The following is a 24,937-nucleotide window of genomic DNA, read 5'->3' as shown; positions in this document are numbered from 1 at the left end:
GGAGCTGCTGGGAGCGCTCTTCCAGGACGCTGGGTGGTTGCTGTGAGTGGGGAGAGGAGGACTTTTGCCTGAGGTAGCCTGTTCTGTTTTAAAGGCTTGAAAATGTGGGTGCTTTCTACTTTATCTACCTGTGCCAATGTCATAACTACTCTGATGGCTTTCACTTTCTGGTTTTGGGACTCAGTCTTTTGGTATCTTAATAAATTTTCTAGTTTATTTCCCCAAATGGCAAACCTGACGTATTTTGTGATGGATAATTATATCAGCATATTTGTCATCTCTATAGGCATTGTGAATATGGCATTGCTGATACACCACGAAAGGTCCCTTTCTCCTAGAATTATTATGGGCACTCGTGAGCATTCTGTAAACAGAAGGTACATGAGCATGATGCTTAGCTGTGGATTCCTGGGAAGGAAGAGGGGAAGGTGGAGGTCTATAGGTTTCAAAGCATTGGCCTAATGATTCTTACACGGCTGGCAAGAACAGGACTGTGATGTGCCCAGTATCCCGCAGGACCCTCTCCTAGAACATACCAAGGGACTCTCTCTTTCTGTGAAGAGAATCTGGATTTGGTGGCAAACCCACTAAGGATGCCTATCAGGCATTAGGAGCTTGGATACAAAGATGAACAACTTGTGATTTCTTGGACTTAGTCTGACTGGGTGGCAAGGCCAACACCACGAAGGATGAGACAAAGTGATAGGGTCAAAGGGGACAGAGCTTATTTTTAGGGTGTGAGTTGGGGGAAGGAAGGAAGAAGGGCAGGCTTCATAGAGAAGACAGCACCGAAGCTAGTCTTCTAGTGAGGGATCAGAATATTGCCCACATTAACAGATGGAGATGGGGAGAGTGCCCTCCAGGTATGGAGGATGCTTTGCACTGAGTCAGGAGATTGTCAGAGACCAGCTTGGAGTCTGGTTGGCTACAGCTCAAGATAAATGATGGGGTTTAGAGAGAAATAAAGCTGGAAAAGTCGGTCACAGCTATGGCGTGGAGGACCTTAAAGGCTTGACAGAGGAATCTGTATTATATATTCTCGTCCATGGGGGAGGGATGTGACTAGAGATGTGAATTAGAAAGACTGGTGGCTCTATGAAGGATGGGCTGGAGAGGAGAGAGACCAGAACAGACCGGTTTGAAGGCTATTAAGACCGTCAAGGCAAGATGTCGTGAGGGAAGACTACACAGAAGGCAGAAGCAAAAAAAGCAGGCCCAGTGCTCTGGGGAGGGTGTCCTCTTGGCTTTATTTTGTGAAGTGCAATAGCAGGATACGATTCAGGACAGTTAAAAAGTGCTTCACAGCCTTGTTCCTGGGGAGTTACCTTGGCAAAGGAAATCAGGCCAGCTCAGAGCAGGCCTGAGCAACTGCATTAGAAACTTAGAGAAAAAAGACACAAACACAAGGGTCAGTTAAGGAAAGGAGAGTCTCACTGCTGAATCCCGGTGACATTTCAGAGGACGTTACTGAGCGTGAGGAGAAAATCCCTAGCCAGCGAACAGTAATCTGGGCCTATGCAGAAGAAAGAACACAGATGAACATCAACATGTAAGCAATAGCAACTTACCAATAGCAACTTACCAAGTACTTCCTGCACCCCTTGTGCTTCCCAAGCCCCCTGGGAAGTGAGGCACAGGCAGGCTAGTGGAGATGATACCCACGCCCAACTGACCCAAAGATTCCTGAACAGCCTTCTCACGCAGAGAAAGGGCAGCCTCCCTAGCATGGGGAGGATGCTCGTTGGAAGACGTGTTGGATTTACTCAAGGGTGAGCTGTCTTCTGCTTCAGATGACTGACCCCTGCAGAGCCTGGCTCTAACCTAGGTAGAACCCTCTGGAGGCCGGGAAGCTTACTCAGACAATAAAACCTGCTCTCCAGGGGCAATGATGACGCCTGGTGACATTCATACTTCTGATGAAGAGGGCTATGATATTCAGATTAAACGCAGTCTTTTCTAGTAGGTTTCCCCAGGCATTCTGACAGTTATGAAGGACATACTACTGGGAAACTGGTTAAAAGCAGGGAGAGAAAACACCTGAGTGTGCAAAGGTGCTAGAGAAAATCTCACTGATGGTTATCTTGCTTACGCTTTAGTCCTCTTCAGGCTGAGAACTGGAGAGATTTCTTTTAATTAAAAAACGTAACAAATTCATCTTCTCTCCCTCTTACCCTTCATTATATTTCTCAACATACAATTTTTAAATGATGAACATGTACACTCACTCAGTGGAGAACTGAACGCAAGGGCTACTCCCTTCTGCTTAGATGTGGAAAGAATCCTTGACGCTTGTGGGCATAGAGCTCTCTCTCCTCTCCACATTGATGGTAGTGCCAACCGCTTATGGCAGAGCAGAGAATTTCTTTAGTCCCTTGAAACTGCACCTTCCCTGTAAGAGGTCCAGAAAAGCTGGCATCAGAGCATTAGCTCTTCTTGTAAAGGAGCACTTGCTGAGAGCCCGTGGAAGACACACAGCCTGTCTCTGTCCTGGATCTGCACTGATTTACTGTATCCTCTCCACAGCTCTCTGAATGATCATCAATTTCAGTTTTTGGAATGAGAATTCCACGACTTATCCAATGTCACTGGTAAAACACTGGTGCTCAAAAGATGGGCTTGTTTCAGGGAAATCTTGGGGTCTCTGAAAGAATACAGCAATCCACCCAAGGTGATCCTGGCTGCTTTCCTCTTCCTCTTAGATCCTGGGTCTTTTCACTGTCCATGTGCTCACTCTCCGTGAGCACATCTCACTTGGGAGGTTCCATCGGGTGTCTGATCTTGGGATAAGATGTCACAATAAATTGGAAGTGGTTCTGCCATCTTCACTGTGGTGGAAGTCCTGGACGACACTGTTGACACCATCAGAGAGTGTGCACCCCCATTTTATCCCTCATCTGAAACTAATGAACAGGCTTGGAGAGGCAGCCATTACTTTATCAGACATTTAAAAATATAGCCACCAATTTGCCTGAGCCCCTGATGCATTATCTTAATGTTGGAAAAAAGGCAAGTATAAAGTGAAGCTGGTGTGGAGTGTAGCTAGAACACTGCAGACAGGTCAAAACAATCCCCAGTCCGCGAGGGGCTTGGGTGGCTTTTAGGCTTCTTCTCCGTACACTCATTGTGAATGTGCTATCTCCCCACAGGGCAGGAGATCCTGAGGTCAGCAGTTATTTTGCGGCTGTCTCTGTTTTCTTAGCACTCAGCATGTCATATCCTACCTATGGAGATTGATTCTGCATCCTTGGATGGTGCAAGGCCCAAGAACTGTGCATCACTGACCTTGCACCACCTACCCTTGGATAGCAAAAGCCTTTCTGATATGGATCAGTCTTGGTGGCTGTGGACATGAAGAGCCTAAAGCCTCAAATATATTTGAAAAATGGTCCTGCCTTGAGTGAGGTCAGTTCCAGTCTTTCTTCTACCAGTGAGCAAACAACCAGTCACCTAACCTCTCTAGGCCTCTGTTTCCTTATCTGCAAAATGGGGAGGGGTTAGACTAAGGAATATGATGTCATGGACTGAGAGTTGGAAAGGCCTAAAGTTCCTTCTTGTCCTTCCTAGTAAACAAGGCCTAATCTATTAATTTTTTTCCTAATTTATTAATTTTTAAATGACATTTTAATTATCACATTATTTCATATATTAACACATACATGATCAGCCTATGTAAAATGACATCTTTATTATTAGCTTTTCTTCTTATATAACACTCATTTGACCTAGTCTAACCCTAATGAATCAGGGATGGGAAGAAGTTGGAACGTGCATGAGTCTAGATTTCCCTAGAACAAGAACAGTCAATCACATACACCTTTGTGCTCCCCAGGATTTTTTTTAGCACAATGTCAATGTAAAAAGGATGTGCTTTATAAAATCTTTGTGGCATTTTTCTTGGGCGGAGCCAAGATGTTGGAGTAGAAGCACAAACTTGGCATAAGCTCTGGCTCCAGCCACTTCCAATACCTGTAAAAAAATGATTCTAAACACATTTTAAAGCTACAGAGCCCACAAAGAGACAGAGAGAAACAAATCTCTAACTGAAGACAGCCCAGCAGGCCGATGTAGCAGCAAGCACCCCAAGCGTCCTCAGGGTTGCTGCTCACACAGGTTCTTGGATCAAATCAACATCTGGGTTTCAACATCTGGGTTTTTCAAAGGGGGGGGCCCTCTGGACAAGGCTTCCCAGAATCCATATCAAATCACAGAACACTTCTCAAAGTGAGCCCCCAAAACAAAGCCTCACATCAGGGCTTATATAGCCTTCTCCTGGCTCAGAGAATGTAACAACCTTATTGACCCACTCGCCAATCAAAAAGTATCTACTGAAAAACAAGCCTCCCACCCCAGGCTTCAGGTGCACTTTAGCCTAGGGGCAGGGAAGATCTTCCAAATTTGCATTCCCATTACAGCCGACAGGAAGGGTCCATCACAGAGTGCTGGGAGCTGAGTGTAGCCACATGTGAGCTTCAGGGTCCTTGCCCCAGGACGGCCCCAACCAGCAGAGGCCAGAGCAGAACTTCAGGAGCAGCTGCAGTGGTTTCCAGGCTTCTCAAACCATAAACACCAAAGACAAAGTAAAAGGTCAGTGTGGACCTCTGTTGCAACAGGGGGGAGATGGAAGACCATGATCCTACACCTGTCCCTGGGAGAGAAGCAGCCGCATGTGGCTGCCTCAGGGGCTCCTGGCCTGCAGACTGTAGGGGAACCAAGCAATCTTTCAGAGGGAAATCACTCTTGTTTAACCTGCTTGGATCTGGATTGTGGCGTTGGGTGGAGGTGCTGGGCTGTGTGGCCAGGTGCCAGAGCTTGTGGGGGCAGTAGAGATGGTGCCTTCCTAACAGCTCCAGCAACTCCAAAAACCTCAGCAATTTGGGACACAGCTCTCCCCATTCTGGAAGCAGAGCTCTACTGTGGCAAACAGCTCAAGAGTCAAGTAATTGGCTGGCAAGATGAGCAAGCAGAGGAAGCACAAACAGACCATAAAATCCTTTTTTGGGGACAAAAAGGATCAAAGCATGGAGTGAGAGGAAGACAGTGGAGTCAGAACTCCTGCATCAAAAGCCTCCCAGAAAAATATGAATTGGTTACAGGCCATGGAGGAGCTCAAGAAGTTGAAAATCATGTAAGAGAAGTGGAGGAAAAACTGGGGAGAGAAATGAGAATGATGCAAGAAAATAATGGAAAGTGAATCAACAGCCTGCTAAAGGAGACCCAAAAAATACTGAAGAAAATAACACCTTAAAAAATAGACTAACTCAAATGGCAAAAGAGGCCCAAAAAGCCAGTGAGAAGAACGCCTTAAAAGGCCAAATTTGCCAGTTGGAAAAGGAATTTCAAAAACTCACTGAAGAGAATAACTCCTTCAAAGTTAGATTGGAGCAACTGGAAGCTAATGACTTTATGAGAAATCAAGATACTATAAAACAGATCCAAACAAATGAAAGAATAGAAGGCAATGTGAAATATCTCACTGGAAAAACCACTGACCTGGAAAACAGATCCAGGAGAGATAATTTAAAAATTATTGGACTACCTGAAAGCCATGATCAAAAAGAGAGCCTCGACACCATATTTCAAGAAATTATCAAGCTAAATTGCCCTTATATTCTCGAACCGGAGTGCAAAATAGAAATTGAAAGAATTCACTTATCGTTTCTTGAAAAAGATCCCAAAAAGAAAACTCCTAGGAATATGATAGCCAAACTCCAGAGTTCCCAGGTCAAGAAGAAATTATTACAAGCTGTCAGGAAAAAACAATTTGAGTATTATGGAAATACAATCAGGATAACACTAGACCTAGCAGCTTCTACATTAAGGGATCAAAGGACTTGGAATATGATATTCCGGAGGTCAAAGGAGCTAGGACTAAAATCAAGAATCACCTACCCAGCAAAACTGAGTATAACGCTACAGGGGAAAATATAGTCATTCAATGAAATAGAGGATTTTCAAGCATTCTTGATGAAAAAAGGAGAGCTGAACAGAAAATCTGACTTTTAAATACAAGAAGCAAGAGAAGCATGAGAAGATAAACAGGAAAAAGAAATCATAAGGAACTTATTAAAGTTGAACTATTTATATTCCTACATGGAAAAACGATAACTGTAACTCATGAAACTTTTCTCAGTATGAGGATAGCTGAAGGGAATATATATGTACATATATGTATACATGCATATATATGTATATACAGGAGGATGTATGTGTATATAGATATATATGTGAGTGTGGCCATATGTATGTTCATGTATACATAGACAGAGGGCACAGGATGAGTTGAATATGAAGGGATGATATCTAAAAAATAAAATTAAGAGGTGAGAGAGATTTTTTGGGAGGAGAAACAGAGAGATAGATTAGGGTAAAATTTCTTATATGAAAGAGGTAAGAGAAAACTGTTACAATGGAGGGGAAGTGCAGGAAGGTAAAAGGGAATGCGGCAAACTTACTCTCACTGAATTTGGCTTAAAGAGGGAATAACATACACACTCAATTGGGTATCTTACCCTACAGGAAAGTAGGGGATAAGAGGGGGGATGATAGAAGGGAGGGCAGATTGGGGGAGAGGGTAGTTAGAAGAAAACACTTCTGAAAAGGGACAGGGTCAAAGGAGAAAATAGAATAAGTGGGGGGCAGAATAGGATGGAGAGAAATACAGTTAGTCTTTTACAATATAACTACTATGGAAATGATTTGGGTTAACTATACATGCACAACCAATATTGAATTGCTCATCTTCCCAGGTGGGCTGGGTGAGGAGGGAAGAAGGGAAAAAATCTGAAACTCAAAGTTTTAAAAACAAATGTTTTAAAAAAAAGTTTTTTTTTTACATGCCACTGGGAAATAAGATATACAGGCACTGGGGTATACAAATCCAACTTGCCCTACCAGAAAGTTAGGGAGGTGATGGGGGAGGATATAAGAGAGAGCAGACTGGGGGAAGGGGTATTCAGTAGGCTTGTTATCTTGGGATGCGGGTAGGGGAAAGATGGGGAGAAAAAAGTGTAACAAAATCTTGTGGAAATAAATGCTGAAAACTAAAAATAAATAAATTAATTAAAAAGAGATGTTTGTGGCCTTGAAGTGAATTTGGCTGCAGAACCTGAAGGCCAGCTCCATGATGCTCCTAGATGAGGCCAGGATTAGTGAGGCAAACAACAGGGAAGGAAGGACAAGGGATGGAGATCTGGAGGCCTGAGAGCCTGGGTAGGGACAATGGGAGAAGCTGGTGGTCTGGCCCAGGGCGGGGTCAGAAGTGAGACTGGGCGACTCTGGTGCCATAATGGGTCATGCAGGGACTGATCCCCAACATAGATGCACTCGAGGCTTGGAGTTATGGGTAGGCAGATGTGGGGAGAGGAGTGTAGGCCCACACAGGCCCGGCCAGCTGGCAGTACTGACCCCAAGTGTAAAATGAGCGTGGCTCCTTATCAGCATGGTGTCCTAGGCAGGCAGCAGGGGAGCTACTTTCCCTGGGTTTGGAAGCTCCAGGCTGTTTGGATAGCTTCTGATGGATGGAGAGAACCGAGAACCTGTAGTCAGCTTTTGGGACCAAACCCCAGCAGAAGAGAAAGAAGCCTAGAACACACTCCACCCCGTTCACTCAGACGGTTAGTGCTTTGTAGGGAAGGCAGTGGTTTTCGTCAGCTGACAAAGGGATGTTTCTTTACCTTTCTCAATGATCCTGGGGTTTGCCCTCGGCTTTGCTTACCAGAAAGGTTTTGGAGCCAGGATATGAACTCAAGTCCTTGGATTCCAAAGCTGCTCGCTATACCACAGAAATTAAATAAGTGTAAAAGCTCTGAAAAACAATGAAAATGTATGTAAAGTGTCATTTTAAATTCCACACCCAGGTTTATGTGTCATTGATTTACAACTGTGGACTGCACTGATGACTTCTCTGGCATAGGGAACCCCCAGGGAGGACTCCCCTCCACCAGGGCAGGCTGCTCCCTCTTCTGCCACTTAGTTGCAGAGGGATTTAACCTGGTGTCTGAGAACTGGGTTAATAAATCTTTTGATAATAACATATCTTAGTATCATTGGTTTCCTTTGTCAGCCTATGGATTTTCTGCATTTAAAAATACTACTTTGAGGGGCAGCCAGGTGGTGCAATGAGTAAGAGTGCCGGCCCCGGAGCCGGAAGACCTGGGATGGGTTCCAGCCTCAGATACTTAACACCCACACAAAAGAACTAGCTGTGTAACCTTTAGCAAGTTACTTAACCCCAACTGCTTATATATATATATTTTGCTTTGAGAGCGGGGTTCAGAGGCTTCACAGAGTCCTTAGTACAGTGCTTAGGAGAGGCACATAGGAATTACTTAATAAATGCATCTTGTTGCCTCGATAGGCCTTGCTAGAGGGGACATGCTATCCACAGGGCTAACGTGACTGCACTTGTATCATCTGTATCAAATTACTTCCCTTCTTGAGGATGGGAGAGGAGAAGGGAGGGAGGGAGGGGGAGAAAGAATTTGGGATTCAAAATTTAAAAAAAAATGTTAAAAAATTTTGTCTACATGCAATTGAGAAAAAACAGAAAAGGAGTTGCCTAGAGCAGGAACTAGTGAAATGACTTGTCCTAGGTCACAGTACTAGCATGTGTCAGGGGCAGACTTGATCCCAGGTCACCTTGCCTATGAGGCTAGAGTCTCTACACTACGCCACCGTGGGATCTGCTCAAAAGTATTAGAGACTATGGCACTGAATTAATAATCGGCTGTGGACAATTCCTCAAAAGCAATGTCATCTTTGTATTCACTTACTTAATTGCCCTTGTAATTAAAGCTTGAAAATAGCACTGCCAAGTTTCTGTGCCTGTCCTAATGAAAACGTGTCTCAGCCAGTATAAGGGAAGCCCACTATGCTTTAAGGATAGGAAATTCAAACAAAGTCTCCTTTTGGGGCCTGGGTAAAACAGATGAGGGTGTCTACAGGACAAGTGGCTTTGCAAGCTCATCTCTGAATGAGGTGGCAGCTGGTGAGAGGCTGTTATCCGTGTGCTTGGCAGGTTAAAGACTGCACACTAAATATATCATTTAGAGCAAAAGAGACCACTGTCATTTGCACATTTTTTGGACTATGGAAATGTGACCATGTTTAGGAAACTTGCGCATGATCCCAGAGGAGCAGAGAGAGCCTGCTGGGCAGGCCAGGAAGGAATCTGAGACACACCTGTAAACAAGCAGCTTTCTGGCCTGGGCTCCTGAGGCAGGGAGGAAGCCCCTGCCCCTTCCTCTCCTCACATGCCCCCCGCAGGCCTCTGCTCTGCTTCCTCCTAGTGACCTTCATGTGGATTGGTCTCCAGGCCCCTCAGCTTCCTAGTCACCTGCTTCTGGACACATTCCCGTAAGCCAACATCCTTCCTAAAATCTGGGGCTGAGGACTACACTCACTTCCGCAGTAGGGCCTGGAGCACACTGAGACTGCCGCCTCCCTCCCTCTGGCTTCGCTGAAGGTGGCCTCACGTGGGTCTGTCTGGCCATGGCGCTACCTGCGGGCTCCAGCCAACCTGCCAGGTCTCTTTCCTCAAACTGCTGTCCATCCATGCCCTCCATTCTCATCTTTAACTGCTGGATTTTTTTCAAATCAGAAAGTTCCAAACAAATTCTAATGGAGTCAGGAGTCATGCCCCCCACTGCGCAGAGGCCTCATCTCCCAACACACACGGAGCGAGTACCTGTGTCACAGTCCGGAGGGCACTAATTCAGCAGCTCTGACATGGCGCTGGGAGAGCTCTCCAGATGCTCTTATCTCACTTCCTGGATGTTTTTTTAAAAAAGATTACTTCCAAAATGAAAACACCACTGGAAGACTATTATTTCTGGCCCAACTCCTTTTACCTGGGACTGTGGTTTTAAATCTGGCTCACACCTGGTCACTGATCTCTTATCTCCATATCCCCTAAAAAGCCAGAGAAAAGAAAGGGCTTTTGGGTTAGAAGTTCTATTCTGCTGACAGATGTGACTGGCCAAGAGCTGACTGAGAGAAACATTCTTCTGAGGGCTCTTAAGACGGCAGGGTCAAACACAGCCTCCTGGAGGGAATTTGGGAGGCCGTGGGAGCAAGGGGAAGGGATCTGCCAAAGAAGCTGCCCACGTGTGGGAGGGAAGGCTCCTTTGGGGAGTTAGGGTTAACAGGAAGCCAAAGATTGTCTCGTACTCCACAACTCCTTCCTAACCAGTGAGCCAGCACTCAAGGACAGGAGAGGTATTTGTCAGGCTTCCATGCACTTCCTTGTGCTATGGGACGTTTCTGTTCAACAAACATGACCTTGAACAATACACTGGACCTTGCTGAGCCCACTGCCTCACCTGTAAAATGGGTATAAAGGATGTGCTTGTTCTGACCTTTCATAGGGTTGGTGGTACACAAGCATCACAGAAACAGAGCCATTCCCCCTCTCCCATGTGTCTCTTTTAGCCACAAAAGGCCCCCTGTGGAAACAGAGAACGGAGCAGGGTTCTGAGGGGGGTCATATCTGCATCTGCATCTACCTGGTGGGTAGGGGTACTAGGGGAGACATTTCAGGTGGGAAAGTTATTTCCCCTGTAATCAGGATGGAAGAAGTTCTGGTGGCCCTGGGGTGGGGACAGTGGTGGGGCCAAGGAGCCCATAGAGGCTATTCCATGTCTGGGAGGGAGGTTCCCTCCTGTCAGAGCAGAGGCCACATCCTGACGAAGGTTAGCATGCCACAGGCTCTGGGATGGGCCTCTAACCTCAATGGGTCAATGTCTTCTTATAACAATAGTTCTAATTTTTATAATGGAAGTTAATGCAGAGGGAGGATTCCCTTTGCCAGCATTTTGTCAGAGTAACTGCCAAATTCCTTTTTTAATAACAATGGGGCACTTGTGTTGAAGTAACTGCTGATGTGAGAAAACCCCCCACTTGTGCAGGACTGCTGGTGCCATGGCTTACTCTGGATGGCCGGGCGGTCTGGTGAAGGGGACAGGAATGGGAGTGGCTGGGCAGCCTGGGGATGGGAATGTGGTGCTCGGGGGGGCTGACTAAACTTTGAGGGAGAGGCCTTGGCCTTGATGATGCCGCTGTCACTTACTGTCCACATGCCTTCCATCAAGCCATTGCCCTGAGCCTCAGTTTCCCTAGGGGTAAAGAGAAGGGGCTTGACAACTTCTAAAGGTGTCTTCCAGCAAAGAGCTTTGAATTGACAGTTTTCTTTTGCATCCAAATGAAAATGAATTGAAAAGCAAATCAATCAAGAAAGATCATCAAACAGAGAAATATCAACCTCTTCAAAAAAGATAAAAAAGATCTGCAATATCTTTGAAAAACCAGAAAGGATTTCCCCGAATTTGGAGCAGTCCTTTGGTTTCTCACATTCTCCTAGTGAGGAATTGCCTCCACCCTTGGAGAACAGCAGCTCAGGCACTTTGAGAGCATAGTCTCAGACCCTGAGGAGGGACTAGTAACTTGCCCAAGGTCACACTGCCTGAGGCCAGTTATCTCTCTGATATACCACACTGCTGCCTCTCATCACTAAGACTGCTTTAAAGAAATTCAATAATATTTTCCTAAAAGGATTCATAGAATATGGTCCCCAACCTCTGTATTCAATGCTTTCACAATGCCTAAAGAAGAATCATCAGGAATACTCTGAAATGCTCGAGAAGCCACCCAGCTGGAGGCCCTAGGCAGCCGTTAGGCTGGGCAACGGTGCTCATTCCAAGGTCAAGGCCAATGGTGGCTCCACTCTGTGTCAAGGCTGAGTAAGGTGAATGTGCTCAGGACCCAGCTTCCACAAGGTGGCCGGCTCTCCCCTCACATGAAACCCTAGGGGACAAGTCCTGAAGATCTTGCCTGAGATTCGAGGGCACTCTGTTTGGTGGAAAACTCATTTTTCTTTTGCATCTGCTAAGCCTTTTCTACACAAAGCTTGAGCAGTATGCTTTCCACAGAGCCACCTAAGGTTCAGTCTGATTAAAGAAAAAATGGTGGGAGAATTTAGCAAAGAATGGTGGGAGAATTTAGCAAAGACAGGACTATTAAATCCTAGAGGTACTGCCAAGTCCCTCCAGACAACAAAGAGTCACGAGACAAAGAGCCATCACATCTCTCAGTGGGCCCATTTTAGGCTGTGTGTACAGTGCCCAGGTGGAGGGAGCATCTCTTCTGATGAGATCCCAGATCCCCTTAAGTACCCAAGTACAAGGCCGAGAAGGGGGTGCCCAGAGATAGGGCCCCAAGGGAATCTGGGATCTCCAGCAGCCCGCCTCAGAATCACACCTCCTTCCACTGTAGACAAATTTTATTTATGGAAATGTAATAGCTTTGTAGTCATAAATTCACATTTAGGTGGAGGAATATATCCATAGAACACAAATGGACTGGAATCTTTCAGACCGGATGGCAGGAAATGTAAACTGAGAGGGAAGCTATGAGTGATGGGGCTGGGAAAGCGAAATTCTAAGAAAAAGGGCATTGAGAAAAATCAATCAAAACAAGTGGGTGTGGGCATGAGGTCGCTGAAAGAGAAGACTTTCCCAGACTTGCTCCAAGATTCTGGGACTCCAGGAGAATGGAGTTCTGGAGAGGCTGCTTGGGAGAACCAGTGTCCAGGACACAGATGGTCTAAGGATCTATGTGCCAGGCAGCCTGTGAAGTACAAGATGCCTAGAACGAGTGACAAAAGCTGGAACAAAGAACTGGAATTGTGTGTTAACCCTGGGTTAGTGGTGTCTTTCACCTAGCCAAGTTTCTACGTACATGTACTAATGTGTACACAACATAGATGAAGAAATGAAAAAGCATTTCTTAAGAACCAATTGGGGTGGGGCAGATCTCTGTATTCTAAACAGTCAGCCAGGGCTACAGAGTATGTCTGCCTAACTCAGAAGGGTAGAAAACAGAGAGGCCCAATCTTGTTCTTAAGTGCTTGGGTTTCAAAAGGAAAGCCTCATTCAGCCCTCAGGCAGCAACACCTTCTGTTGGAGGGAGGCCCTGGCTTAGGCCCTCTGGGTTCCTCTGAGAGGCAGAGCAGGGTCCCAGAGTTAAGAAGACTTTGACGAACTGGTATAATATGCTTAGGTGCTTTACAGGGCTCTGAGCAAAGCCATTTGCTAACAGGAGTTCTCTATGACACGAGAGGAGGCTGTTGGGAAAAAAAAGGGGAGGAGGCCTCAAACCCAGGTCTGGAGCTCCAATGGGGCAACTGGAAGGTTGGCCAAGCCAACCGCAGGCTCATAGAAGCAGGCCCACTGTTTCACCCCTAGTGCATGCCCTGGGACTGCCCCTCGGGCAGGAGAACATCAGGCTCTACCAGCCTCTGGGGTGTCTGCAGAGGACATCCAGTCAACACAGCGGAAGGCCTGCTAAGGTCCAAGTACTGAGGAGGGGCTTAGGGAACCAAATGGCTTCCTTCTTTTTTTGGAAATCAAGTTACAGGAGAGATCTGAAGGTCGGCAAGCCAAGCCAGTGCCGAGCAGAGACGCCCTAGTCCTCCTTCTGCACACCCTGGCACTACCCTGCTGTGGCAGTCACTTCATTTGACAGCTTGGTTCCCCAATCCAATAAGGTCCAACCCTTAGGTCCTTGCAAACAGAAGACTTCTGGGGTTTCCATCTGAACAGCTGTGCTTACATTAGATGTTTCTACTTTGTAGGTATGTTACTATCACTGGGGAAAAAAAGAGAGAGAAAGCAGGAAAAAAATCACCCACTGAGAGCTGGAAGGGACCTGAAAGTCCACTGAAGTCTGCCTCCTGATTGTATCACTATGGAAACTGAGCCTCAGAAGGGCTAAATGACTTAGCCAAGGTCACACGGGCAGTGAGGAAGCTGCAGAGCCAGGAATGGAAGCCAGGTCCTCTTAGGCTGACTCAAGGGCTAGCTCCAGTCGGCCATGCTTCCTGCCAAGGAGACAAGCTCTTTTAAAAGAATCACAGAAGCGCAGCTGGAAGGGGCTTTGAGACACTCTCCTAAGGCTCCAGCCGGCCAGAAGTCTTCTAATGAGGGACACCAAATGATACCCTCCAATGCCGTGAAGATGAGGCTCGGCTTTGGAAGGCCCTTTGTTACTCCTGACAAGACAGCGGAGTCATGTGTCCTCAGAATCTTTTGAAGGCAAAAGGTTTCCTTCTTGCTTCTTTCTTTTGTGATGCCAACTGACTGAAAAATTAGTCAGGTGGTCTTTCATTGTACCATAACAAAGCCTAACCTTTAAACAAATGAACACCCGCCATAAAATGGGTGTGTATGTTTCTGCACACAGCTCAGTGAATTCAGCTCCACGGCAAAAAAAAGCAAGTCCTCATGAACTGTGAACTTGTCTTTGCAAAGAAACAGTTAACGCCACCCATAGACACCAACACTCAAGGCAGGCTGTAAAAATGCTAGGTGCTTCCAGGTCCTCACTAACAAGTGTCCACAGTGATGGGCAGATGCTTCAGGGTGGGAATAGCTGCTCCCTGAGCAACCCAAAGACATCACTTGCTGCCTTGGAACAGGGAGGGTGACAAAAGTACTAAGTGGTCACCCTGGGCCTGGGAGAGTTCCTGAACATACTCCAATGTCACATGTCATGGACGGCTGGTCAGCTGTGACTCGCCAGCAATGCACACACACACTTGGAGAGTACCAGTGAGGAGCACCAAAATGTTGGAATATCACTTCTAATAGCTAGATCCAAAGAATATGCCAACATCATGTTTCAGAAATAAAAACATTAAAAAAAGAAATACTGATTTTCACGAGACAGCAAAATGTCAATGGAGCCCACACCATGCCTTTGTAGAACACAAGGTGTGTTGCCTACCCTCTCGTGTGGCGCTCTTAGGAGTGAGACAGACTCAGCTTCTGAAACCCTGCCTGGCCCTTTCTCAAGACGGCGAGTCAGTGTGTTACACACAGACTCACTTTCTGAGGTCTCCATGACTCCTCTGTGGGAGTGATTGTGGACACATGGCTTCCTCTAAAGCTGGCAAAGTGCTCTCTATCATCTCATTTGTGCCTCATTCATTCTCACCCAGAAAAGTCATTCGAATGCTCTGTGACTAAGACTTAGGCCTGAATATACAAGGTTGAATGGTAAAAAAAAAAATGCAAGAGAAGGAGAAGAGACAGACCATCTTACAGCTAAGGATGGCCTATGGATGGTGAGAGGAAGAATCCTTACCCAAGAAAGGGGTGGGTGGCCAGAGGAGCTCACAAGACACAGAGCAGAAATCTGGTACCAAATTCAAAAGATTTTGCTGGAGCATTACAGATCTGAAGGGGGTGGGTAGGTGGTGCAGTGAGTAAAGTGCCAGCCCCAGAGTCAGGAGGACCCGAGTTTGGTTCCAGCCTCAAACACTTAACACCCACACAAAAAAACACTAGCCGCGTAACCTTGGGCAAGTTACTTAACCCCAATTGCCCTCCAAAAAGGCAAAAAACCCCAAACAAACCCAAATCTGAAGCAATTCCCAAGAGCTTGAAAAGGAAGCCTTGCTTGCTAGCTTTAAAACCAGTCTCCTGGATCTGTTTCAAACAGAAAGGATGGAAGGGAACATTTAGCACTGAGAGTAAAGGATCAAATGGAGGCAAACAGTTTTATGGGTAGAAGGAAGAATACTGTGGAATCGTCGCTGAGATGTCCACGGCCGTCATGGGCTGCTCTGATGTGGACGCTCCTCTGTAAGACCGGGGTTTTCTTTCACCAAGATGCCGCAATGTCTTTGGTGTGGTTGCTACTCCCCTAGACCGAGTCGAATGAAGAAGAGATCCCATAACGCATGGGAAATTTCTGCAAATGTTACAAACCAAGCCTGCTTTGTCTCCTAAAAATGGTCAGCCTGGCCTCTAGGAATAAGGGAAAGGGGAGGGAGTTGGAGGGACAATGGAACTGAGAAGGGAAGGGTATCTGCTCAGCAGAGGGGACTGGCTCCCAATAATGGGGGGGGGGGATAGAGGAAGAGAATGAAGCTCTTGACCATCCCGGTTGCCTGCCCTCCTCTGGATCCTCTCCAGATGAACTCTGTACAGATGACTGCCCCCAGGCATGGTGTGTCAGGACAGTCAGATGGTCACTTTCCTCACTGCTGCCCAACATCTCCATCGCTTGTGGCAGCCACAACCAAGAAGCACCAAGCGAAAAACGTTCCAATTTATGCTATTAGCCCAATAAAAGCCAACAGAAGTCACTTCCTGCCAGACCAAAGTCTTAGCCCTTCGGTAAGTTTCTGGGCCCAAACACCACACATTCATTTTGTCGTATGATCTCCACATCTCTTTCCAGAGAAAGACAAAAAACTGGAGCTAAGCTTGATGAAGACTCAAGCAAGAAACAAAGGATTGACCAAGAGGACTTCTACCACAGCCTGTCCTTGCCTCTGCCAGCCCTTCGGCGTGGCATATCGCAGCCTTGGCTATGGAGCAGAAATACCACTGATGCCCGAGACAGCCAGCAGGAACGACTCTTTCTGAGGAAACAGCTACCACAAGAGGGAAGAGAGGATAAATGTCTCCCAGAGATGTCACAATTAGAGACCCCTCCAAATTGAGAAAGAAAGCACTCCCAGGAAGCTGATGGCCTAGACTAGCCCAAAAGTGAACTTTTCTTCTTTAAAACATCTCCGTCAACAATGGAGAAGCACATATACAGAATCAGAGAGGGAGAAGGACATCGATGGCCACCTGGACCAACCTGTACACAAAAGGAATGGCCACTGTAGTCTACGGACAAGCTGACAGATCTCCGAGGATGCGGAGCTCACTACCTCCCAAGACAACCCTTCCCCTTCTGGACAGCTCTCAGGGTTCGGTCTGTCCTGACACTCAGCCTCGACTTCCCCTCGCTGCTCTGTCCACACACACACACACACACACCCATTCAGTTTCTTCAGCTCATCTTTATGGGATGTGGACTCAGGCGCTTGCTTCTTCTTGTAGTTGCCCTGCTCTGGACACTCCCCAGCTCTCCAATGGCTTTCTTAACGCCTGATGTCCATCCCTGATGAACTGTACTTTACTAGGTTCTGTTCAATGGTCTTTTTTGTTGGGATCCTTTTGGATCTTGATTCATCTACCTTATCCCCAAACACCTGGCTGAAGTCACCTGGGACGGTCCTACCTCCTACGTTTCCAATAAGAATGCTGACCTCGGGGAGGTCATGGGGCCCTCGGAGTAGACTTTGTTCTGCGCCTACGTCTTCAAGAGCTAGGAGGCACCTTCATAGCACCTAGGCCCCCCCTCAAGCTTTACAGGAAAGGAACAGTCTTCACCAGGCCGTTTTCTGAGGCTCAGTGACTTGTATAAGGTCGCAGGGATAGCAAGCGGGGAGAGCTGGGATCTGATTCATGGCCTAAGCCTCGTAATGACTATCCCATGGCTGCCTTTCTTAAAGTAGCTTGCCTTCTGACAGGCCTGCATTTCACAAAAGAGGAAATCTTGCTCCTAACTACAGAAGCGTACTATTTTAACATCTAAAAAAAGTCATTTCCTCTCTGTAAATTACAAAGAACTGGGTTGGTTTTTGTGAAATCAGGATGATCATCAGGATGATCAGAAATCTTGTTCTCTCTGAATCAGGCACTATCCTCTCCCATGGGCACTGTGGCCAAGATCTCTTAAGAGCGTCAGGCCTTCCTCAAGCCTCCATATCCCCCCTCTATCTGCAGTTACAAGCGGCTGGGCTCTCTGGAAGTCAAAGCCATGCTGTTGAGGGTCGGATAACCCTTCCAACTCAGAGCAATGTCTTTTGGCGCCTAGCATCTGTGAGGGGCCCGACGCTACACTTTGGACAGCCATTTAAAAAAAGAGAACAAACTTGAAGTCCTCTGTCCACATGTAGTGGTTCTGAATGAGCTGCTGGGCTTTACCTGCTTGGCCCAAGCAGAGACTATTAACTCTGTATCTGTGAACATTGGAGATGAACGTGGTCCAGAAGGGAGCAGGTTAAGTCTGGAGTCAGAAGGGGATTTGGGCTTAGGTTCTGTCTCTGATTCTCAGTTCTTGGGGGACCTGCTGGCTGGTCCCTCACCTCCCTAGAGCCTGCTTCTTCATCAGTAAAATGGAAATATATTTCCAACACAACACATATCATAGGATTAGTGAGCAAAGTGCTTTGTACTCCTTAAAGTGCTACACAAATTAGTTAGTAAAGAAATAATTAAAAAAATAGCAATGTCTAGAGGCTTCATTAGAATGTTGGGACTGGAATCAGGAAAACTCATCTTACTGAGTTCAAATCTTGCCTCAGATACTCACTAGCTGTGTGACCCTGGGCAAGTCACTTTATTTACCCTGTCTGTCTCAGTCTCCTCATCTGCAAAATCAGCTGGAGAAGAAGTGGCAAACCACTCCAGGATCTTTGCCAAGAAAATCCCAAAAGGGGTCACAGAGAGGTGGCCATGCCTGAACAACAAAGGGGCTTCATGTCGATAAATCCAAAGCTTCTAGCAGTCATCTCAATTTGCTTTTATAGATTGTAACAGCTGATGCCTGCTGCTCAATGTTGGGGGGGGGGCCTTCTGCCAAAGATGAAGAATGATTATGACTGAGTAGCTTCCATGTCCAATTAAGCCTTCAGGACAAAGAGGCCTGAAGCAGGTCTGGGCTAAGCACTCTATGATTTGGCCCTTTCTGGGTGACAATCAAACATGGCAGAAATGGTAATTCCATTGGAACTGATGAGGCTCCTGGAGCCCTTTTAAATGGAGGAGCACACAGGTCCCAGGTACTTATTTACAAAGGTCCTTTTCCATATGTGTTTCTTTTGAAAACTTCTTAGGAAATCTGTAGAGCCAATGTCACTCATGTGCAAAAGTGCAGTGTAAAGAGGGTTGGCAACTTAGCTACATTTCAACTGTACTATTGATAAAAAAAAACCTGGAAATGTTGCTGAAAACAGTGCATCTGGAACGAATAGGACTGAAATGAGTTAGATGGGTCAATGGAGAAAGGAGAATTCTGTATCTTGTAGTCTGAGTCAAAGCAGGAATCAGGGCAGAGGGCAGAGGCCGGGGAAGGGCCACGGATTCGAGCTCACCCCCCAATATAATAAGGGTGGGGCTGAGGGGAGGGCTCATCACCCAGTCAGCATCCCTGCTGTGCATGCCAGTCCACCCTCCCTCCCAGCTCCTGCCATCCTCTCCTTGACTTCTGCCTATGCTCCAGACACTGGGCGGCATTCTGTGCCCCTCCAGGCCTTGTTTTCTTCCTTGCATATTCAAGTAAAGAATAAATACACTTCGAAAAAAGGGTGCAATCATTTTGTTCTGGCAGTGACAAAAGGGTAGCAGAATTTTCTGAGTTTTGTTGAATTATAGAGAGATGATGCCCAGTTGGAAACTCTGGTTTATTTTGGATCTTGAAATGATTTTATCCTGCCAAATACTCACAGTTTTTTTGGCATATAAAGACAGACTTGGACCAGTATGGAGAGCTACAGCAAACCCGCATTTATAAAGCTAGGAAAAGGGTTTTAAAACTGTATTTCCTATGAAAGATATGTAGAGATTAAGTTTAAAAAAACTCACTAAAAACTGTTTCTAGAAAACCATCAAGTTCCTTTTCCAAATTCCAAAAGGAGTCCTATCCCCCCCAAATTACAAATGAACTACCAAAGAATTTTAAAGAGATGGCAAATAATATACGCACGACCTTTAGTGATAGAAAGCTGTTTTTGAAAACTAAGTATCTCTAAGAGGTTTTCTTCCCTCATCTTTAAATTGTGCAGCTCAGCTAAATTGATTGTTTCACTGAAAAATTTGCAAAACTACAATATAAACACATAGAAATATAGTTTAAAATAGTATGCCTATCCATAAATATGTACTTCTATACACACACACACACACACACACACACACAACACAAATGTAGGCATGGAGTGCCCCTTTGATTAAAAGCCAGGAAGAGTCGCTGTTTCTTTCTTGGAAGCATACACATCTCATAAGTAGCGTTCATCCCCTTTTTCCGCCATACATCTCATACAGAAATCAGAATGGGAGGGGCCTTGGGCTATTCCCCAGCACTGGGATTTGAAGCAAGGTCCACCTTGGGCCAATCTGGAAACAGTGCGGAATGATTTCAGGCAATCTCGGCTAGGCCTCTGCACTTCCTCAACATGACCACTCAGCTCTCCCGTCGACTGGGTCTCTAATTTTCTGAGTTCACTGACAAATCTTAAGAGTCTAAGACGGCACAGTGGACCCTTCTGGCAGCAATCCCCTCCAGTTACAATCAACAAGAACCCCATCAGAGACTTTGCCTTTTTTTCACTAGGATGGCTCATGTGGGGGAATCCTTCACGAGCAAGGTTATGATACTAAACCAAGCAAGAATCTGTTTTTTTTTTTTTATTGGTTCTGAGCCTTTATGAAGACAGCTAGTATGCCTACTTTAAAATTCATTATAAATAGTTTTGAAATTTATTTGGAATTTTCTTTTTTTTCCTGCCCTTCTCTAGGACACCAATTAACTGGGCTCAAGTGATTACAATAGTGCGAAGAAAACATCTACATGCAAAAGAACACTCAACACAGATACCGACTAGATAGTTCTACCAAAGCACATTCCGTCCATCGGGCAGCAGCAATGTCCATGTTATATACAAAAGGTAAAGTGCATCATCGTTATGAAATCGCTAAATTGGTGAGAGGGCAGACATCTGCCTGGACCACACAGGTCTCAAATAGAAGTGGGGCTTGAATGTGAAATCCTCCCAAAGAACCTACTATTTCAGAGGTTCCACCTCCTCATGGCCACCCTGTCCTAGCTTGGATTTCGTTTTTGGCCACGTTCTTTAGTGCAAATACGCTTGTGTTTTACTCAGGTTTAAGGGACATGGACAGTACTGGGGTTTAAACAGTGAAAACGATTTGCAAACGCAGCTGAAGTGGAGGCCCCTGACACGGCAGTGCTGCTGCTGCTGCCAGGCCTCGGTCAGGGAGGAACCGTTTTCAGATCGGACCCTCTGAGCTCCTGCTCTTCTGTGTGGGCTTGTTCTACTTGGATGCCAATGTGCAAGCATCAAGTGCTTTCAGACTGCACAGAGAACAAGCGGTTTTGGTTTCGAAAAAGAGTAAATGCAGCAGGTTCCAAACAGAAAAGCGCTTTTGTGCCCTTGGAAACCCAGGCCCCTTTAGAACTGAGTGTCTGCAAGGCAGGGCTTCCCCTCATTTTGTACAACTCCATGTCAAAATGATAAATGACAACAAATAAAGTGTGTATTGCACATGCCAACGGAATAGCTCATTTTTGGAGATACCTGGCAATAGCAAGGTACCTTGGCATTGGAATTCTGAGCTGGATTTTATCAGCCTATGGCTAGTGACTTCCTGGGCATCTTTCTTATAAAACACCATTTCCCTTCATTTTCCAAAGAAACAGAAATAACGGGAAAAAGAAATAAAGGGATGAAATAGTCACACAGGTTACTTAGTTTACAGACTGTTCAACAGGTCGGCTATGACTAGATCACAACTGCTTGAAGCTCATCAGTCTGACTGAAAGCTCTCAGACGACTTCTTTCCTTGTACAGGATGCATCCATGCTGGAATGTTATTTGCTCAACTAATCCATTAAATGGTTTTCCTAAAGAAAAACCTGGTGCAAAATGATGCTAGCATAAGAGCTGAATAAGGTGTCTGCATTGGTACATGATCCTTCCTCTGCCTCAGTCTAATGGAAACCGAGAGAGGAAGCACTGACTATTGACCGATGCCACACACTTCAGACTGGAACACTGAAAGAGACAACGGGAGGTCAGACTGCCTGCCAGGCTGGGTAGGCCCGGGCCTCTGGCTGGCGGGGGCTGCAATCTGACAGCCTGAGGCCTCACATAGCCAGGGCTCCAAGTGCGCAGCACCGGACTTTAAGCAAAACCATGGACTCTTTCTACTCACATTTGCGGCTTCTTGAAAACAGCCTTGCTCCTTGTGGCGCCTTGACCGCCACCATGTGCATTAGGAGCTCAAGGTGCTACTGTTACCTTCTCATTGTCAGCAGCTTCAGAGATCCCGCCGGTCCAGTGACACGCACTGAGCTCGTGAAGGTCCCTTTGCAACAGAACGTGTCTGTCCCTGAGCCCCAGAGCCCTAAAGTGCGGCCAGGTCACGGAAAGGAGCCGTCACCCTCTTGATTCTCCTGCTTTCATCAGGCGGTGATATTTTCTGATCACACTTACTGAAGTGCATTCTGGGGCAACTTTAGTGCAAAACTTTTTTTTTGATAAAATATTTTAGAGTTTTTAAAACCACATATGCTAAAGGCCATGTCCTGTTTTCAGTCCCAGCAACCAACTCTTACAGAGATTAGGGTGAGCTGATTCTGGGGATTGAAATCAGTGTTTGGCTTTTAGACAGATGACGTGGGAGCAGAGTAAAGCCAAGATGAAGGGCAATCATTTCATTCACAAGAAAATGCAGCTGGAGTGTTTAAATTTCATTCACTTAAAAGAAAGCTGGCTGAAGCACACGTGAACTATGTGCCTACTTGCTGGAAAAAACAATTTGGTGATGAAAAATTGCTAGGGCTTTCTTGAAATTAATATTAAAAGTATGTAAAAGCGGAGATCTTTAGTAAAGAAAATCTCTTCAAGGGTTACAAAAAGCACCTTATTTTTTGCTTTGAAATGTGCCTACAACCAAGCTTTAAATAGCTTTCTCTCACCGTGGCTCACAGTCTGGGGAAGTCCTTTTTCTGGACGTAGCCAGCCTGTACATGACACGTTTCTATTAGAAGTGTTGAGACAGCCTCATCAGCCAAATCACAGAGGTGCGACTGGAGTCTGTAATCATGGATGGATCTCTGCATCTATCTGCTAAGTGGTTGGCCCAAGCCTTAACTTACTATTTCCAAGGTGAAGCCTAAAAACAATACTTTCACTGGCCACCCTGAAACCGTCAGCTAGCTGATGTGTGAGAAGAAAAGCCATGATCCCCCGGGGAGGTCAGCAAAATGCTCCACGCCTACATTCCCACCACAAAACCACAAGGTAGAGTCTCCCTCTAACCCCAACAGGGATATAAAAATAGTTTTTGAATTTGGCAAACCATTAAAAATACCCCTCTCATCTTCTACGGTCCCCGTAGAAGGGCATCCTTCTAGGACCTCAATCTCCAGTACCTTGGGCTCACACTTTCCCTCTCCCCTGTGGCTTTGCAGTGGTGCCCTGTCAAGGGCAAGGTGAGCCCAGAACGCCATAATCACTGAATACTCTGGCATTCGAACTCATCCAATTATGGTATGCCAACAAGCTTCCCAAAGAGCTGGGTGGTTCCCAAGATTTCTACCCTCACGTAGTAGGAATATTTCAGACTCGGTAGCCAATGAAACATTTTGAGACTTCTACGTTTGCTTGTAAGCATCAATGCAGACTATGGAGAGTCCGGTTTTGTTCTGGGGACAACCTACCTACAATTTATCCTAGCAGCTTCTCCCTAAATTCTCCTTTTGGGAAACCTGTCAGTCAGAACGCCCAGCCTTCCACAGCAGGCTCAGGTATCTTCTTGGGACCGGGTAATAGTGCAACCTACGCTAAAGGTCAGGATGTCACCACCCGTGCTGACCTGCCTGGGTCGAGAGTCTCCAGTGCTGGCAGCTGCCACGGACACACACAGCTTTGGGAAGGCGGGAATTCCCCCATGACCGCCCTGGGAGGCTTCTATGTAGCGTAACTGGGACAACCAGATTCCTGAAAAAGGAGGCGGGAGGCGGGAGGCGGGAGGGGAGGTGCAATGGGCAGGGAGGGACGACGGCCTGGCGCTGGCGGTCCTCTAGTCCAGACCTTCTGGATCTTCAGCACTGTCCCTTCCGACATCCGTCCTCTGCTCCTTGTGGCGGCTGCAAATCCTCCTCATCTCCTCTTCGTACTTGATAAAATTCTCCCCAAACCGCGTCCACGCTTTGTAGGGAACAGTGACGGTGTTACGGTAAGGGGGTCTCACCTCACTTACCTTCAGGAAGACGCCGTATCGGTTGGAGCCCACGTCAAAGTAGAACCTCTTGTTGTCCACGCGGAAGGACGTGCCCTCGGGCAGCTGCAGCGGCTCCGCTTCCCCGCCCCTCGGCGCCCGCGGCCCCCTGGGCGGCGGCTCCTGCAGCTCGCCGTCGCCGTAGTCTTCGATGAGCTGCACCAAGGCGTCCCTGAACTCGATCATGCCCTGGGCCGGAAGGACGATGGTCTGCTCCTGGCCCGGGCCGTGCCCGAAGTAGCCCATGCCGCCGGGGCCGCGGCTCAGCGTCTGCCGGATGCGCAGGAAGCGGCCGCGCTGGTTCTCCTTCAGGTCCAGGTAGTACTTGCGATGCTCCCTCTCGATGGAGTCGGTCTTGAGCACGCTGCGCGGCGGCTCCTCCGAGGCCACGGAGGCCGGCGGGGACGGCGCGGCCTCGGGCTCGGGGCGGCGCGCCTTCAGGCCCAGGTGGGCGTAGTGCTCGATGAAGTCGCCCAGGCACTCCTTGAGCTCGGCGGCCACGGACAGCGACAGGGTCAGCTTGCTCTTGCGCACGTTGTCCTGCCGGCCCCTCCCGATCCAGACCTCGGCGATCTTGAGGAAGCGGCCGCGGGGGCTCTGCTTCACGTCCAGGTAGAACCGCTTCTTCTGGATGTCCACGCGCTTGGACGCCAGCTCCTGGATCTCCGCGGCGGCCGCGGCCGGGGGGTAGGGCGGGCACGGGGCGGGCTGCGCCTGCGCGTAAAGGCCGCTCCTGCTGACGGCCGAGGCCCCGCCTGCATTCCTGCCGCCGGCTCCGGCGCCTCTGCCGGCCCTGTCCATCTTCAGCTGCGGGAGACAGAAGGGAGGCGCGGAGAGCGGGTGAGAAGCGCCGCCCCGCGCCCCCCGGCTAGGGGGGGTCTGCCCCAGCCACCCCCTCCGAGCCTACCTCCCCCGCACTGGCGGCCCCCGGGAGGCCCGCGAGCGAAGCCAGCCTCTGCATGCGGTCACCATGGGCCCCTGGGCGAGTCGCCCCGCGCCTCAGTTTCCCCATCTGC

The 24,937-nt window shown here is 47.4% G+C and overlaps 2 protein-coding genes across 3 annotated transcripts in view; one reads left to right on the top strand and one right to left on the bottom strand.

Annotated features, from left to right (window-relative positions):
- Positions 1-24,722, bottom strand: part of PURG (purine rich element binding protein G) — a 39,265-nt gene extending 14,543 nt beyond the window's left edge. The window contains exon 1 of one of the 2 annotated variants that reach the window (XM_069104938.1): positions 23,904-24,722. In XM_069104938.1, the coding sequence (XP_068961039.1) occupies positions 23,904-24,722 (819 nt within the window). Of the gene's footprint in view, positions 1-6 lie in introns of those variants that run through there. The other variant, XM_069104937.1, reaches the window with a different exon arrangement.
- The window catches only part of WRN (WRN RecQ like helicase), an 83,479-nt gene continuing 83,214 nt past the window's right edge, over positions 24,673-24,937 (top strand). Inside the window, exon 1 of the mRNA XM_069104936.1 lies at positions 24,673-24,761. The gene's annotated coding sequence lies outside the window, so the exon portion shown is untranslated. The remainder of the gene's footprint in view (positions 24,762-24,937) is intronic.

The sequence above is a fragment of the Petaurus breviceps genome, unplaced genomic scaffold, assembly GCF_028583685.1.
Source record: "Petaurus breviceps papuanus isolate PSGF00001 unplaced genomic scaffold, PetGlider_PUasm1.0 689, whole genome shotgun sequence".
Classification (NCBI taxonomy): domain Eukaryota; kingdom Metazoa; phylum Chordata; class Mammalia; order Diprotodontia; family Petauridae; genus Petaurus; species Petaurus breviceps.
The sequence above is the reverse complement of the archived record's forward strand: the minus strand, read 5'-3'. Positions and strand labels throughout refer to the sequence as shown.